The sequence below is a fragment of the Xiphias gladius genome, chromosome 6 (genome assembly GCF_016859285.1).
Source record: "Xiphias gladius isolate SHS-SW01 ecotype Sanya breed wild chromosome 6, ASM1685928v1, whole genome shotgun sequence".
Classification (NCBI taxonomy): Eukaryota; Metazoa; Chordata; class Actinopteri; order Istiophoriformes; family Xiphiidae; genus Xiphias; species Xiphias gladius.
Window position 1 is genome coordinate 5,948,575 of NC_053405.1, and position 15,889 is coordinate 5,964,463.

The 15,889-nt window shown below is 43.9% G+C and overlaps 1 protein-coding gene across 1 annotated transcript; it reads right to left on the bottom strand.

Moving 5' to 3' along the window:
• Positions 1–4,876: 4,876 nt before the first annotated feature.
• Positions 4,877–14,129, bottom strand: ankmy1 (ankyrin repeat and MYND domain containing 1). Its single transcript, XM_040129097.1, has 20 exons — positions 13,878–14,129; positions 12,795–12,941; positions 12,497–12,691; positions 12,047–12,097; positions 11,726–11,964; positions 11,349–11,565; positions 10,912–11,073; positions 10,039–10,112; positions 9,238–9,721; positions 8,962–9,146; positions 8,665–8,836; positions 8,331–8,471; positions 8,117–8,248; positions 7,657–7,764; positions 7,428–7,550; positions 6,736–6,837; positions 5,985–6,163; positions 5,771–5,857; positions 5,370–5,524; positions 4,877–5,079 (listed from the first exon to the last, which is right to left on the bottom strand). The coding sequence occupies exons 1-20, from the start codon at positions 14,127–14,129 to the stop codon at positions 4,877–4,879; spliced, it is 3,408 nt and encodes a 1,135-aa protein (XP_039985031.1).
• Between the last annotated feature and the right edge of the window lie 1,760 nt (positions 14,130–15,889).

Here is a 15,889-nt window from a genome sequence, read left to right on the forward strand (position 1 = left end):
GCAATGATGGATTAGGCCTTCAACAGTAAACTGTGGCAATGTTGATACTCAGTCATCGGTTGAGGTCGTTTTTGTTTTTTGTTTTTCAAGCAAAACTGGGGCATTTTTACCAGTCTTGTCTCCTTTGTCTTTTATGCCAGAAAGCGGACTACCCTTGGGCTTTGGACGTCTTGGACAAAACCAAACATTTGAGGACGTCACCATGGGCTCCGGAAACTTAGTTTTTTGACTATTTGCTGAGTTTTAAACCATCGATAAATTAACCGAAAAAAAAAATCACTTGGCAGACGGATAATGAGATTAAAAAAAAAACAATCAGCAGTCGCAGACCCTTCTAGGTTCCCCGATCCCTGACAGAACCAAAAGGGAACCTCCTGCAGTTACTAGTTACCGTTCCGTAATTCTTGTTGTTTAGTGCCCTCTACCGGTTATACGACGGTGCGACACGTGGTGTCGCTTTACGGGAAACCAGGTGATCGTAAGACGTAAAATATTGAGCTTTGAAAGGAAACTTTCTGTCAGTGACACTGCTGTGACATTTGCGTGAGGATTATATACGCAAAACACACCGACCCCACTCCTCCCACGGCCGGTGGCCGGCGGTAGAAAGCGGCCGGAGGAACCAAGTCGGGTACTATCGGTGGGCAGAGCAGGGGCTGTACCGGAGGTGGCTGCCCGCACCAGCTCTTGGCAGTCCGGCGAGGCAGGCCCAGCAGAGGGGGGAGACGCTGCCTACGCGGAGAGCATGTCGTCCCGTTGCGCCCTCTGTCTTTCCTCCCGTCCGAGGCGCCCTCACACACACACACACACACACACACACTCACACACACACAGAGCCAGACGGGGAAACCGCAACAGGGACACATCTGCATCCACACAAATATTCGATCCGGTAATAGGACTGTGGTTAAATCGTAGCCCCCCCCAAAAAAAATCTCTTTTCTACTATTAGCAACCTGCCTTGTCACCTGACCCCACTACTACATAAAAGCACTATAATGCCAGGAGTAAAATGATGACAAGAATCTCGGTTTGTTATTTATATATTTAATACTTGAATACCTGCAGGTTTTGGGAACAGAAATCATAAATTAAAAGCACTGTCTTTGGACATAAAATAAGATTTCAATCTTTGTTGCTTTCACGACTCCTGCTTTACAGCTAGTAAATATTAAAGTGTTGCAGCCTTTGTCAGTTCTAACACCGTGCACCAAGTGCAGTTCATCTGTTGTCCTTTTAAAATATATGGGGGGGCACAGATCCTGCAAGAAGGCTGCAGCTAACCGATATTTATATTATTCTTGAATCTTCCAATTACTGTTTCCTCAAATGATCAAAATTATTTGTTTGATCTAAAAAAAACAAAAACAAATCAAACAGTGAAAAATACCCAACACATTGATCATGTAACGTAACGTAACAAATCGTCGTTTTGTAAGACCAAAACCCAGAGATATTACATTTGGGGCCACGAAAAGCAAGAGACGAGCAGCAAACCCTCCCAAGTGAAAGCGGGAACTAGGAAAAACGACTTAAACTGTTGCCGACGAGCGTTGTGTGGGTTCTTACCGTGCCGTTCTCACACCCCTTTGTCGTGGCTGAGAAAAGTACCGCCGCAGTCCTGTTGTAATGGCTCGTGGGAGGACCTCTGCTGCGGGGGCTCCTGCCGTAGACCCCCCCCCACCACCACGTCTGTTTCTTTCGTGCTCTTCTTTGCCTGACAGCCCTCTGTGGTGCCATGGTACGTCTCCCTGCGGGTGACCCCGAAGGCAAAGCTGCGCGCACAGAGCGCAGCGCGCTGCAGCGCTGGACTTCTCCAGGAGAGACGGGCGAGCCACAGGACGCGCCGAGGACAGTACGCCACACCTGCATGTAGGAAGGGGGGGCACGGACCCAAAGTCAAATTAAATTCGTTTTTTATTCATAAGAAGCTGCTAAAGACGTTGTTTTTGCCTGGTTCTCTGACTTCCCAAGAGAAGTGACTGCTTAATATTCTCAGCTCTCGTCATTCTGGTGACTTTGCTGTGGCGTCGCTACCGTCGACCGAGGCAGTCGGTGCAGACACCCTGCCGTCACTCACACACACACTGGGCGGTTGTACATGCTTGAACCGACCCGTATCGCTCCGACTGATCACCCGTGAGCGTGTGCGCCATCTGCGGGTGAGGGCGAGGGAGGAAGAGGAGGAGGAGGAGGAGGAGGAGGAGGCGTGATCCTCGGGGAGCTCAGAGGTCAGGAGCAGAGTCTGGAGGAAGGATATTTTAATACTGCCTCACCTTAGAAAGAAAAACGAGGCAGCTCGGCCAAAGCACCTCGCACCTAAACAATAACATCCATCAGGATTGTCAGTTGTGGACTGACGCTGTTTTTCTTTTCTTTCACGTTTATCGGCATAGGGACATTGACATCTATAGGCCAGGCTGGTTTGCAATGTGCCTTTAAAATGCACACAACTCAACCGCAACATACATACAAGACGACGCAAAACACAAACAGTGACACGATAGAATGCCATAAAAACAACAAGCAGGCGTCCTGGTGGAAAAGTGCAGGTACATTTGTTGGAAAAACTGATTAGAAAAAAATCTTCTTTTTAAATAATAATAATAGAGCTTTGTATGAAATGTACCACTTTTTCTTTCATTTGTTTTACATTTAGCTTTTTATTTTCAAATTAGTGGATTTTTTTTGGTTACTGATGTTAAACATTTTTTTTTTTTAGTGATTGAACTAGTTTTCACATTCCATTATATTGAGACAGGATTACTCGCGTTTTCTCCGGCAAAGCTCGTCCCCATTCCCGGACGAACTCCCCCGAACCCCGAGGCACATTTACGGCGATGCTGTTCGACGCACCTCTCCCTGCACAAAGAGCCAATATATTATTGTGCTGTCTGGGCGATACATCCACACAAAAATAAGAGATTTATCAGGAGTTGTGCATTAAAGAAATAAAACGAACAGTGGGTAAATGTAACTAAGTACATTTACTCAAGTACTGTACTTAAGTATCATTTTTGAGGTATTTTAATTGAGTATTTCCATGTTATGCCGCTTTATACTTCACTACATTTCAGGGGGAAATATTGTACTTTTTACTCCACTACATTTATTTGACCCAGTTGCTTTTCAGATTAAAATTTTACATTACAAAAAACACATGGTCATTTCTTGTCAAGGATAGATCTTGTTAAACATTAAACCCTTTTTGGGCCTGTGACCCTTTCCCCTTGGAACTTCCCAAGAGGGTTTCATTTAAAATCAGCTTCTGCCGCCCAAAGAGGTAAAATTATCCAATAGCTCACAAAAAGAGCAAAGATTAGAAAAAAAACCCCAAAAACATTAATACAAATTTGTGAAGCAGAACCCCAGCACATTAGTCACCTCACAACCCCTCAGATTTATCTCGTGTCCCTTTGGAAGGGCCCGATCCCTAGATTGGAAACCACTGGACTAAAATACCATATAGTATATAAAGTAGTTAAAGCTAGTGGTAGTTAAACTAGTCTTTTTATGAAGTGCTGTGTTTGTCTTGAGGGTGAAGCCACAGGAAAGGTCATTACAGTTACAGTAACTAATTACCGTAAAATAACCAGGGTTCTCGGTGTTCAGAAAATGTGCCGTGTCATTGCGCCTATTGGAGAAAACGTGAATGCAAAGCTGACTGTCTTCGGCACTGGAAGAAAGAGTGAGAGCAATGGAAATGATTCGTTCTGTGTGAGGAAAAAAAAAAATGCGCTCAGTACATTGGATTTTGATAGCGATTATTATTTTGCCCGATGGTGGTGTTAGAAAAAAAAAATTCACAGGGTCACTTTAAGCGTTATGAGTCAACCTCTTGGTACCACAAACATCCACAGCAAATGTCAGTGTAATCCAGCCCGTGGTTATCAAGTTATATCTGGCTCTGCACCAAGAGCATTGGACTGCCTGGCCGGCCGGCCCATGTGCTGCCGGGGCAAATTAAGCTACTGAGCACTTAACAATTTGCAACACATTACATCGTATTATTAATAACTAGCCTAATGCGAGTAATATTTCACTTACATTTGTAATGCTAGATTGAGTGAAAGCAAAGCGGCACATGACTGGGAGGACTGTCCACAGCTAAAAAAAAGATGCCGTCGTACAAGTGATCAGTATACAAACAGGAAAAGGAAAACAATCACATATGTCCCCGACATGCCAAGTAAGAGACGGTTCTAACTAAGTTCATTCTTGACCTTGGGAACAGCAGTTGGACATAGAAAGAAAAAAAGCTCAACTCAAGGTCCACTAACTAGGTTTTTCTGGAGCTTTCGCCCTCATGGCGAGGTGGTCATCACCGACCGGAGTTTGCCTCTGTTGGAGTTAGTTCAATTGTCATCAGTTTGATTTAAATATGGCGCCCACGATTACAATTACGACAGCTCCAATTGCTGATGAAGACCATGAGATTTGGTTAAAAGCATAGGGAAAAGTTTGTCTGGAAAAATGGAACTTGAGTTAACATGTTTTTTTTGCCATACTTTTGACTTTCAAAAATCAACCAGAGTACATCAGGGAAATGAAGATCAACAACAGTAATAGCATAAACACTAGCGATATAAAATCCAAATCCTGGTACTAGTTCCTACTGGAATAATTTTGTAAATATGTAAATGCAACTGTTCTGTGACAGTAGCACAGATAGAGGCAGACATTATTACAATACTACTGTATTACAGATCGCAAACCTACAGGTATGAATATGCCAAGGAGAAATGATTATGGCACAAAATATTGGTGTCACCACTCAGCCAAGATATATAAAGCTAAGACTCAGAATCAGAGAGAGAAATGATGTGACAGAAGCGCATTTCAGTGTTAGGTAGATAAAGTTAAATTTTAGTATCCATCAGTTGCAGCTGTAGTTTTCCTCCGGGCTGACTTGGCTCTCCGAGACCTTCTCTGCCATTCTCAGGGGCTTCAGGACTCTTTGAGATTTCATCTTGACACTCAAGGGCCTGGAGACTGCTTTGGCTTTCAACATGACAGTCAAGGACCTGGGGCCTGTTTGTGATTTGAACACAACTCTCTTCTGGATGCCTTCATCCGATGCTGGATTGAGAGAGACAGATAGACAAGTATTCACATACTCTATTCTTTCAAAAATCTAAAACCAAATTTCCCAGATATTGCACATGATTAATTTTTGTCCAAACCATAAACCATGAATTTATCCTGTAGATATCACAGATTAAAAAGCTATGACACAGTTACACATTGTTATTTTATTAAAAGCTTATCTTGTGATATTTCTGGTCTGAGCTTCGGTGCTCCTGGGTTAGGATTTGGGGGTTGGGTTTGCTGGGTTCAAACTGTTGGAAGGAGAGGCCCCGTATTCCCACCTGACTCCCGGATACACTCCTCCTTGTGTCTTTCATCCCATGCTTTCAGCTTACAGGCCCTGGAGCAGTAGAAGACCTTGTGGCAGCGGCTACAAGCAGTCAGCTTCACGGACACGGAGCGGCCACAGTGATAGCAGAACTTAAACAACGGCTTCCTGAGAAAAAAAAAAATTCACACGCATAGAGTTGGGAACAGGCTCCGGAGAGATCTGTGTTACTTTATTTTCCCTCATAACTCTCAGACTAAAATTTGATGCTAGTAGTAAGTATGATAGGGAATAGAAAAGGAAAAGGGACAACATGCAGGTGCCTCATATGAATGTGTGTGTGTGTGTGTGTGTGTGTGTGTGTGTGTGTGTGTGTGTGTGTGTGTGTGTGTGTGTGTGTGTGTGTGTGTGTACCTGTGTTTTTCTGTTATGTGTGGCAGACTTTCACAGCTGAGGGGGGGCCCGTTTGAGGAAATGGCCCCTTCCCCTGTGTACGCAAACCTCTCTGCGCCATTGGTACCTGTTAGATTAGTAAAGTACACATGAACACACCCCACACCACAATTTACAGCTGTACTCAATAACACAAAATAATGGTCATATTTTTTTTGCCTTCAAAAACACAGACGCATTGTACTGACCATTTAGTGCGAGCTGTTGTTCTCTCTCTAAATTGTCTGTCTCCCTCCGGCCAGCAGTCCGTCTCAGAAGATCTCCCATCATGCTCAGCAGCTGGCGCCGTGCTTTGAATGTTTCCCTCTCGCGCATGTTCAGAGCGTGGAAGGGGGTTCCTGCAATACGCACGTCCTGGAGAGAAACATATAACATACAGACAGCTGTTCAGATGAAACTATGTAGGACAGAAATAAATAATCAAAACAAAAAACTACTCAAAGCTTTTTCTCTGTGTATGAGCGCAAGTGTGCACTCTATACATTTACGATTTTCTTTACAGTTTGTCAGAAAAGAGTTGATTATACTCCGCCAATGACACACCCGAGGGGGAAAAGTATATATATATATATATATATATATATATCTGTGAATATCATATATTACGCTACAGCACCAGCAATAACCAGAGCTTCGCAAAGTTGGATCAACAACAACTCAAAAAAGTCTCAACAAAAAAAATAAACATTATAAATGTCACAACTTATGTAGAAGGACTTACGTAGGATTTATTGCAGTGCTTTTGTATTGTAATGTATTAGATTATACAGGTGTACATAACGTGATATAGCGGTAACACAGTGCATGGTACGGTATGTGTGTAGCTCTGCTCTGCCATGCAAACCTTTTAACTGCCTGCTAAGAACGAATAAAGTTTACTGAATTCAACTGAATGCATACAGTGTTCTTACAAAAAGGTGCTTCACCTGGTTAAAGGAGTGGTGTGCATAGTCGACTGCGGTTCCCACAGCATCACCCACCTTAACGGGCATCGAGATGTCGGCACCAGCCTTAGCTAACATGTCCAACTACGTCAAAGACACATATACACATGACTGAATGACTCAAAATAGCGACTGTTTTTTCCTGAAGAGCCAAGTAAAGAAAACAGTCAAAAACATATTTCTCTGCTTAATATTTTGAAAACGGTAATATTGAGGCCTACAACCATTTCAATAGCAGGTTCTGAGTTAAATTAAATGTGACTCATTCGAAGCTACCAAGAACTCTGTAATTTGTGTTGTTCTGGGATCTAACATATGAAAGAAATGGTCTTTGGATCTGGATGTTTCACTTTCTCAATGAAAAACAATCTGTGCAAACCTGCGTATGGATAAAAAAAGAGAACAACGAGACAACAACGAAACAACGATGAGAAGATAAGCACAAAGTCAAAATTAAACACCTGCACATTATCAACACGGTCAATTTATTAGGGCAGATACATGTAAAAAATTTAGAAGTGTCTGACAAATGTCACTGAACCAACAGTCAGCTGCTAATTGCATTCACTGCTAAATGGCTATTTGTTTATATATGTGTGTGTGTGTGTGTGTGTGTGTGTGTGTGTGTGTGTGTTTGTGCGTGTGTGCCCGCATGCATGCGTTTGTGTGGGTACCAGCTTAGCTCTGTTGCTGCCCAAGTGGTAGTTGATGTTGGCGAGAGCACAGAGGGCGCTGCCCACCCCACGGCTCAGGGGGATGTTGGGATCTGCACCTCCTTTCAACAGCTCCTCCACCGCCTAAGCAGGGAAAAGGAACGGGTCCGGGACAACGCGAGGTTTTGTGCACATGCGTGCAGTGTGTGTATGTGTGTGTGTGTGTGTCGTGTGTGTGTCTGTGGTCTACCAGGTCGTTGCCACTTGCTATAGCCAGGGAGAGGGGTGAGTGTCCACTCCAAAGGAGGTCTGTGCTGGCTCTGTGGGAGAGTAGAAGGGCTACCACCTTACTGGAATTCTGCAAAAAAATAAAAATCCAACAAACACATATGTCATTTAAATGGAGCATAATATAACTGTGACAAAAACTCACTGTGATTGTGATTTTTAGCCTTGCACTAAATATCCCGCTGTTAACTTTTTGAAGAGGCGACTGCCGTGCAAAGTTTTGATTTAGTAGTAAAGAGATTGAATATTTTCCAGACACAGTGAGAGAGATCCTTTGTCCTTCTGTGATACTGGGTGAATTCAAAATGATCACGTATCATGTGTGCAACATGCTACAGACCTGGACAGTCCTTCGGCGTCATGTTTCATATTAGCGATGGTGCGAACAGTTGTGAGTGTGTGCATGCACAGTGCGTACTGACCCGGTAGTCACTGTCTCTCTGGCAGGCCACATGCAAGGCCGTTCTGCCTCCTCCTTTGAGACGTGGCCTCTCACCCGTGCTCGGTGGCTCCTGAGCCCTCTTGAAAATCCGTAAAAGACCAAGAGTGAAGCTCTTTTTCTTTTCAGTTCAGCTGTCGCCAAAACAATTACTACTGAGGACTCAGATGAAGCTATATGTGCAAGAACACACGCACCCGATCCGGTTCGTAGATCTCATCTTGGTCGCATGCCTGGGCATCCGGGTCAGTGACAGCGTGCAGCAGCAGCTCTGTGATTCTGGGACCTGCTGAGCCTGGCTGTGCTGCAGCTACATGCAGGGGATAAAGGCCTTTCCTCTACACAGAGCGTGAGAGAGTGAGGGGGATTTTATGGTTCACGGAAAGGATGGACGGATGGTTGTGAGAGGGAGGGAGGGAGGGGTGCAACATAGACACTCTCATTTTGTTTTGTGTGTGTTTATGGGTTTTTGTTTGTTTGAATGTTGAGATATTGCTTTTCCTTTAGAGGAAGTAAAACACTAACTCCTACCTCAGGTGGAAGGGGAGTATCAGTACGAGCTCCGCACAGCAGCAGCCTCCTGACGGCCTCAGTGTCAGCCGCCATAATGGCTAAAAAGAGAACAGGCATGGGGACCTTGGATACGTTGGGGTCGGCGCCCCGTTCCAATAACAGCTTCAGGGTGTTCAAACGAACACGGTGTCTGGTCGGACAGGCAGACAACACATAAAACGCACGCAAGAGGGACACATGTATGCAAACCTGGCAAGTAACATCAGAACAGGACAAACAGCACAGGAAAAGAGAGGAGAGGGGTACAGAACTGACTCCGTTTTCATGGCAGCCATTTTGCGAACAGTCTCCTGTGTGTCAGAGCGCTGACGAATCCCTGTGCGACTCAGAGCCTCTGCCGAGCGCTGCATCACTTCCTCTGTGACCTGGATGTTGTAGCTGCTGACAGAGCGGACGGAGTCAAAGGTCTGCTTTTGGCTCAGCTCTGGGTCGTTGCCCTGCTGCAGACAGACAGATGAGTGAAGGACAGTGAGTTCAAACAAGTGCCAACTTATCAGACCAGCTACAGGCTGGGTTCTCTGTGCTTTTTACCTGAACTATTGCTGCTGCCTTAGTTCGACATTCCTTCCACTGCACGCTGCCCAGTGCGATGTGACCATCTAACACCTGAATGGAGTGCTCCACACTTCCTCTCTCCTCTTTATCCTCTTCATGAATATGCCTCACTCGCTCCTTTACACCTCCCTCAACCTCTTCTCTTGACTCAACGACTCTTTCCTGGCCTTTTACTTCACTTTCCCTTTCCCGCGTTTGATCGTGTTCTTCCACAATATGTCTCTCCTCCCCTTTGCTCTCTCCCTCATCCTCCCTAGGGCTGCTTTCTTCTCTCTCCCGAACCTCTCCGTCCCTCTCTCCGTCCTTGCTGTCCTCGTCTCTCTCCCCGTCCAGTAGGTGTTCAGTGTCTGCAGGGGTCTCGCGTTCATTCAGGCCAAGCCAGCGCTCAGTGAGGAGCTCACTGTCATTGGACACTTTGCTGCTGTCATGTGTGATGTGTTCTGCTAGTTTGTTTGCTGTCCTGAAAAAAAAAACCCACAACAGATACGGAACTTAAATTAATACGTCAGCTTGTATTAGAGCGACACGTCATAACTGTTGGAGGAAGTGACAATTCTATAAATACAACATTTTTATGACCGTTATCGCGTTGCTTCGTCTTAATTATTAACAGTGGGAGATATCAGCTGTGCATTACAGGATATAAAATATATGCAGTTAGAGCTGCAAAATATGTGATAGTGGTGGTATTAGCTATGTTCATACTGGTCAGAGAGGTGGCTCTGTTTGGTCTGGTTGTTCAGGGTTGTGTTTGTGGTCCAAGGTCTGTCGTGAAGCCCAGGTGTGTCTGTAGTGAAGCTCACTTGACTGATCTGGGGACTGCTCCCGCATGCAGAGGGAGACCTCAAACCCTGATGACACATTGCATTGCAAGTTGTTTTGTCTCAGTTGTGCAAAACACAGTTTCATACATATGAACATTCAGAAACACGACTAAGTGTCCATGGCCATGCTCTGGCACAGCGCTAACATGCTAATCCTCAGCATGTTTACCATGACCACCATCTTCGTTTAGCGTGTTAGCATGCTAACAATTGTTGATTAGCACTAAGCACAAAGCACAGTCGGGGATAATAGGAATGCATTTAGTTTTGCAGATATTTTGGTCAAACCACAGTATTGGGCATGATGGCACTAATGGATAACTAAAGATGGTAGGATATATTGTATGGGAACCACAATCGTGTGTGTAAAATCTGGTCCCAATCTATGTTGTATTGAGATATTTGTTGAGAAAAAGATGTTAAGAAAAAGCCGGAGGATCACCAAAGTCTGTAGGATTTATATTTTGGTTACCATGGATTTCTGTACAAAACTTGCACAGCCATCCATTAAATAGTTTTCGATATGTTCATTGAAAACCAAAAATGTCACTGTGGCTCTGATTTTGTTGTTTTTGTTTTTATTTCTGTTTTATTTACTCTATTTTCTATTTTAACCTTGTTGAAGCATTTTGTACGTTTTGTTTTTGAAAATAAATCTTTACTCACTTACCGTAAATGTCTGTACAAAATGTCATGACAATCCATCAAACAGCTACTGAGATATTTCAGTCCGGATCAAAGTAGTGGACTAACCGACAGACCGACTCTGCCATCCCTGGAGCCGTGCCTCAAACATGACTAAAGACTACATTCGGTTCAGTCTTACTTGAGTTTTGGCAGGTGGCTCAGCCAAAGTGGTGCGCAGAGACTGAAAAGGGTAGTAGAGGACATGGCACACAGCCAGGGCAGACATGCCGTCACGGTTCAACTTGTCAATATCAGCACCCATATCCAACAACAGCTGGATCACATCATTGTGGCAGTTTACCTGACAGGCACAATAAAAGACAACACACACAAAGCAGTCAGAGAGACAAACATGAAACTAAAAATAAAGAACAAGACTGAAAACTAAAAAAACAGACAAACCTCTGAATGTTTTGTTTATTTATTTTTGTTTTAATTGTTAACTGTAATTGGTGAAAATTTGACTACATTTCCGGTTTCAAAATAATTTCAGTCTCAGTAGATGACAATCAAAGAGCAAAAGGGTGAAAAACTGAATTAAAAAACAAATAGCAAAAACAAGTAATAATGTGTTACTGTGGCAGCGATCAGTGCAGTGTGTCCCTTTGCATCTGCCACATCAGGGTGGACCAAACCGCTCCGGAGGATCTGAGAAACGGCCTGCAGCTCCCCTCGGGAGGCATGCTGGATCAGCCCCTCTGAGCTGACTTCCAGAGGCCCTTTAGGACCAAAACCTTCCCTGTCCAGAGAGAGAACGGCAGCCACATCCCAGCCCACCTTTTCAGCCTGTAGTCTGAGAGAAACACACACACATATACCTACATATTAGTCACTTGCAATACTGTTTGCAGTCATACCTGTACAGGATGTGTAGGTCTTAATCTTTTTCTCAGTACAATATGCTTCGGTACAAATACTCAAACGACACGTTTTTGATGTACTGTATGTCCGACCTGTGTGTGTGTATGTGAGCCTGCAAGCGGGCCCGTAAGGGCAGGTTGGAGAGCGGGTCTCGCTCGTAGCCTTGGGGCGGACAAATGTCTGGCTCCCACAGCTCGCCATAAAAGTGCCGATCCAACTCTCTTCTTCGGCCGGGGGGCAGCGGCAAGTGGTCGCCATCTGTTGAATACCTTTCCATGCCAGGGGGGTGGATACAATTCTCATCAGACAGCAGGTCTCTGTCTGTATGCACCTGAAGAGGAGGGGGAATTCATTCATCAGCTTTGAGTTAAGTCACAGAGCTCATATAAGTGTTTATTATAGCGGTACTTTACCTCAGAGTGCGTCCTGACTTCTGTCTTTACACCACTAGAGAAAATGGGAGGCTGGTAAGGAGAAGAGAGAAGCAGAGTTCAGTTAAGAATCTTGTTTTGCAAATTCCTACATATGTAATGACATATAATTTACCAGATTTGATTGTGTAAACACTACATTTATAGGTGTGAAAAGCAAAAAATATTTAGCCTCATCTTCTGGGTAAAACATGAGGGGGACATTTTGATGACAAAATGTGTGTGTGAGATAAATAAATCATTGGAGCTCAAAAAAAAAAAAAATTCCAAATACAACGATTAAGTGGCTCAAAGTTGTTTTGGTTCTGGACCCATGGTCAGCAGAGTTGTTTTACATCTTCTTGGCTTCAGCATTACATGATTCCTAACCAAACGGTAAATGCAGATGTTCTAGCTAATTCACCTGTGGGCGACACAGCGGTCAGCACGTACCTGAGTCAGGGAATCTGTGGCGGCAGCTGGGTCCATGTAGGCAGCATATCCAGGAGAGTTCTTCAGGCTAAAGCCCCCTTCTACAGTGGTGCAGAGCCCCAGCAGCCGCTCCCTGAGCCACACACCCACATCCTGACGCCCATCTGGATAACTACCCACACCTGGACCAAACCTCTGGTCAGCATGGTACAAACCCTGAGAGGAAGGGAGGGTCCAGGTGCTATTTTCTGGTATTTATAAACCAATAAAAAAACAAAAACAATCCAAATATCTGTCATCATCCATCCATCCAGTCTACCTGGAAAGTGGCTCCGTCAGGGAACAGCTGTCGTCCATATCCTTCCTTTCTGTTGAGGTAGAACTTGCCGATGAACTCGTGGCCTGTGGGCCAGCAGTACAATCCATCCCCATGCCTGTAGTCTTTGTAGAAAGAGCCCTCATAGTACTACACAAAGGAGCAGACAGGGAAGTCAAATGGCGACTTGCCTGAAAAAAAATGCCGGGCTGTTTTATGGGAGTGATGTCTGCCATTCACACAGGACAAACCACAAGAAGGACGATCGTCCTATTATTGTCCGTTTTTGCAAAAACATTCATTCCTAAAAATCAACTCAGCCAGTGCGCTAACCCTAAACTCCTTTCAGTGGTGGAAAGTAACTTTAAAGTACTTTTACTCAGGTACTGTGCTTAGGTACAATTTGACGTACTTGTACTTTACCTGAGTGATTCCATTTTATGCCACTTTACTACTACTCCACTCCATTTTATACTAGAATGTATATTATAAACACCTTATATCTATAAATATTGTACTTTTAACTCCACTACATTTATTTGGCAGCTTTAATCACTAATTTCTTCGCAGATTCAGATGAAGACTAAATATAACCCACATGGGAATTCTGATGTACAGTGTTGTTAGAGAGTAGTTAAAACTAGCCCCATCTTTTACCAGCCACAACATTAGAGTCATTCTTACACATGAATGCGTCAATAATTAAAACCCAAACTCTGGAATGGACCATTCTGCATCATACCTACTTTCCCCCTTTTTTTTTTTTTCTCGTAAAGGAGTATTTCTACACTGTTGTGTTGTTACTTTTACTTAGGCTGAGGAAAAGATCTGAGTTCTGCCAACGGGCGAGTTTATTGTACATTATTCTGAAATGGGCCATTCTGCGTAATGAGCGCTTTTACTTTTATTAAAGTGGATTTTTGTGTTAATACTGTGCTTTTACTTAAGTCTTGTCAGTCACGCTTGACTTGACTTTTTACTTGTAACAGTATTTCTTCAGTGTGGTGTCGCTACTTCTACATAAATGACAGATCTGATTAACGCTGCTTCTTCCGGCGCTGATCGTGTTATCCTCGCATCAGTTACCTCTCCATTTCTCCAGGTGTACCTTCCTTTGCCGTGTTTGAATCCGTTCGCAAATTCCCCCTCGTATCTGGAGCCGTCGGGCCACTCCTGCACACCGAGCCCTTGCCGTCTCTCTTCGCCGCTCTGAGCTCGTCCGCGGCCGGTGCCTTGTCCCCCTGCGCCCGGCTCCGCAACGCCGCCGCCGCCGCCGCCGCCTCCTCCTCCTCTCCCCGGCGGGGCTGCCGCTACACCTACGCGCGTCTCCGACAGCATTTTTTTTTAACCGGTGCGTATCCTCCCTGGATCCATTCGAGTACAGCTGCGGGTAGTTTAGCGTTAATTTTACGGGAAAGCGTTTAGTTGGAGGAGAAAAACTTTAACTGTCACGATCAGATTTGCGTTTCGACTCGGTTTGACCCGGTTGTCATGACGACAGCAGAAACCTTTGCGGATGGAGGAGTTTTCACGCAGTTCTCACGCATGCGCAGACGGAAAACAAAGTACAAGAAAAGTAAAAAAACACACCTGATTTTCAGTCTCAGTTATACTACTTTTTTTTTTAAAGCTTTTATTTAAACTAAAAATCATTTCCAATCACTCACAATAAGACCAGGTTGTCAGTTTCATTGTAAATTGTAGGTATTGTGCAATATTACTCAAAATGTTATAACTTAAAGACGCCTTAAGTTATAACATTTGAAGCACGAGTAAATTGAGTGTTCATTTTGATCATTTCTACAGATTTAAATAAATCTTCAGCGGCATCAGAAAAGTCTAATAACGCTTGACTGCCACGGAGGGAGGACCTGACGTAGATGATTTTGTACTTCAGTGGTGCAATTTTTTGACAAATCTGCGTATTGTCAAAATATGTAGACAGAAATAGAGCAGAGTAAACCTGGGGTTTTTGGGCCCCCGTTGCCCTGGTTTTCCTCTTTGTTGGCGATCCAGCCTTGCTAAGAAATAAGGGGTTTTGAGATCAGGGCAGCTTTAACAGCAAGTTGCTGCCTTGCTGACTTTTTATACATTAGACAGAGCATTTGCAAATTGAAACCTTTTCAGTGGTACACAGTTGTTAAAGTTTGTTAAGGACGCATCCCATTAAAGACCGAAGGCAGAGTAGGAAAATTAAATATGAACGGGAGAGGAGAGTGAAAGTAAGTCACTGTCAGAGAGCAGGGTCACCTTGTTAAAGGTAAGTGTTCTTCTATATAGGATCAGTGAAGCAGGACCACCCTGTGAGAGTGTGTGTGTGTTTCTGTGTGTGTGTGTGTGTGTGTGTGTGTGTGTGTGTGTGTGTGTATTCATACTGTATGTTACCTGACACTCTTTCCTGTAACCGACACTGCTGCGCTCGGTGTCAGCCTATGTTATGGGAGTGAGATGCTGGTGGATGACAGTTATTTCTGTTTAGCTATTTCTCCTTTAAGATTTCCTCCCTCAGATAGTTATTGTTTAAGTGTCCTAAAACAAAAAGAAAAAAAAATACTTTTTAATTTTAATTAGCCTATGTAATAAAAAAATCGTTCCAAGAGTCAGAATTAAATGTGTATTTAATTAACTTTACTAATAAAGCTGTAGTTCTATTACTGCAAGTGGACGCAAAAACTAATTTAATGTGATTCTGATTTAAAGCTCGCTGTGAAAGAGCCGCCCTGCTCTCTGGTTTAATCACGTCCCATGAGCTCTGACATGCTCTCCTTCCCGCAAACTCGATACCCTCACAAGTATCGTGTTTGTGTCTTGAAGAATCCAAGGAAATCAGCTCATGATCTGCGTCCTGTCCTCTGGCTCTACTATAACTGCAAATGAAACATAAAGTTAAGTTCATTGTGCTGATTCAGTGGCCTTTAAATTCCCACTTTGGTGAATTCTAAACACATTAACACCGACGCTTCAAAACTGGGGGAGCACTATTGTGAAGAGGTGATAGGTTGTGATTACATTATGCTTAGGTTTACTTGACCTCTAACACGTTAGTTCAAAGCCATCTTCATGTTTTTTATCTAACTTTTTCCCAGCCAGAGAGCAAT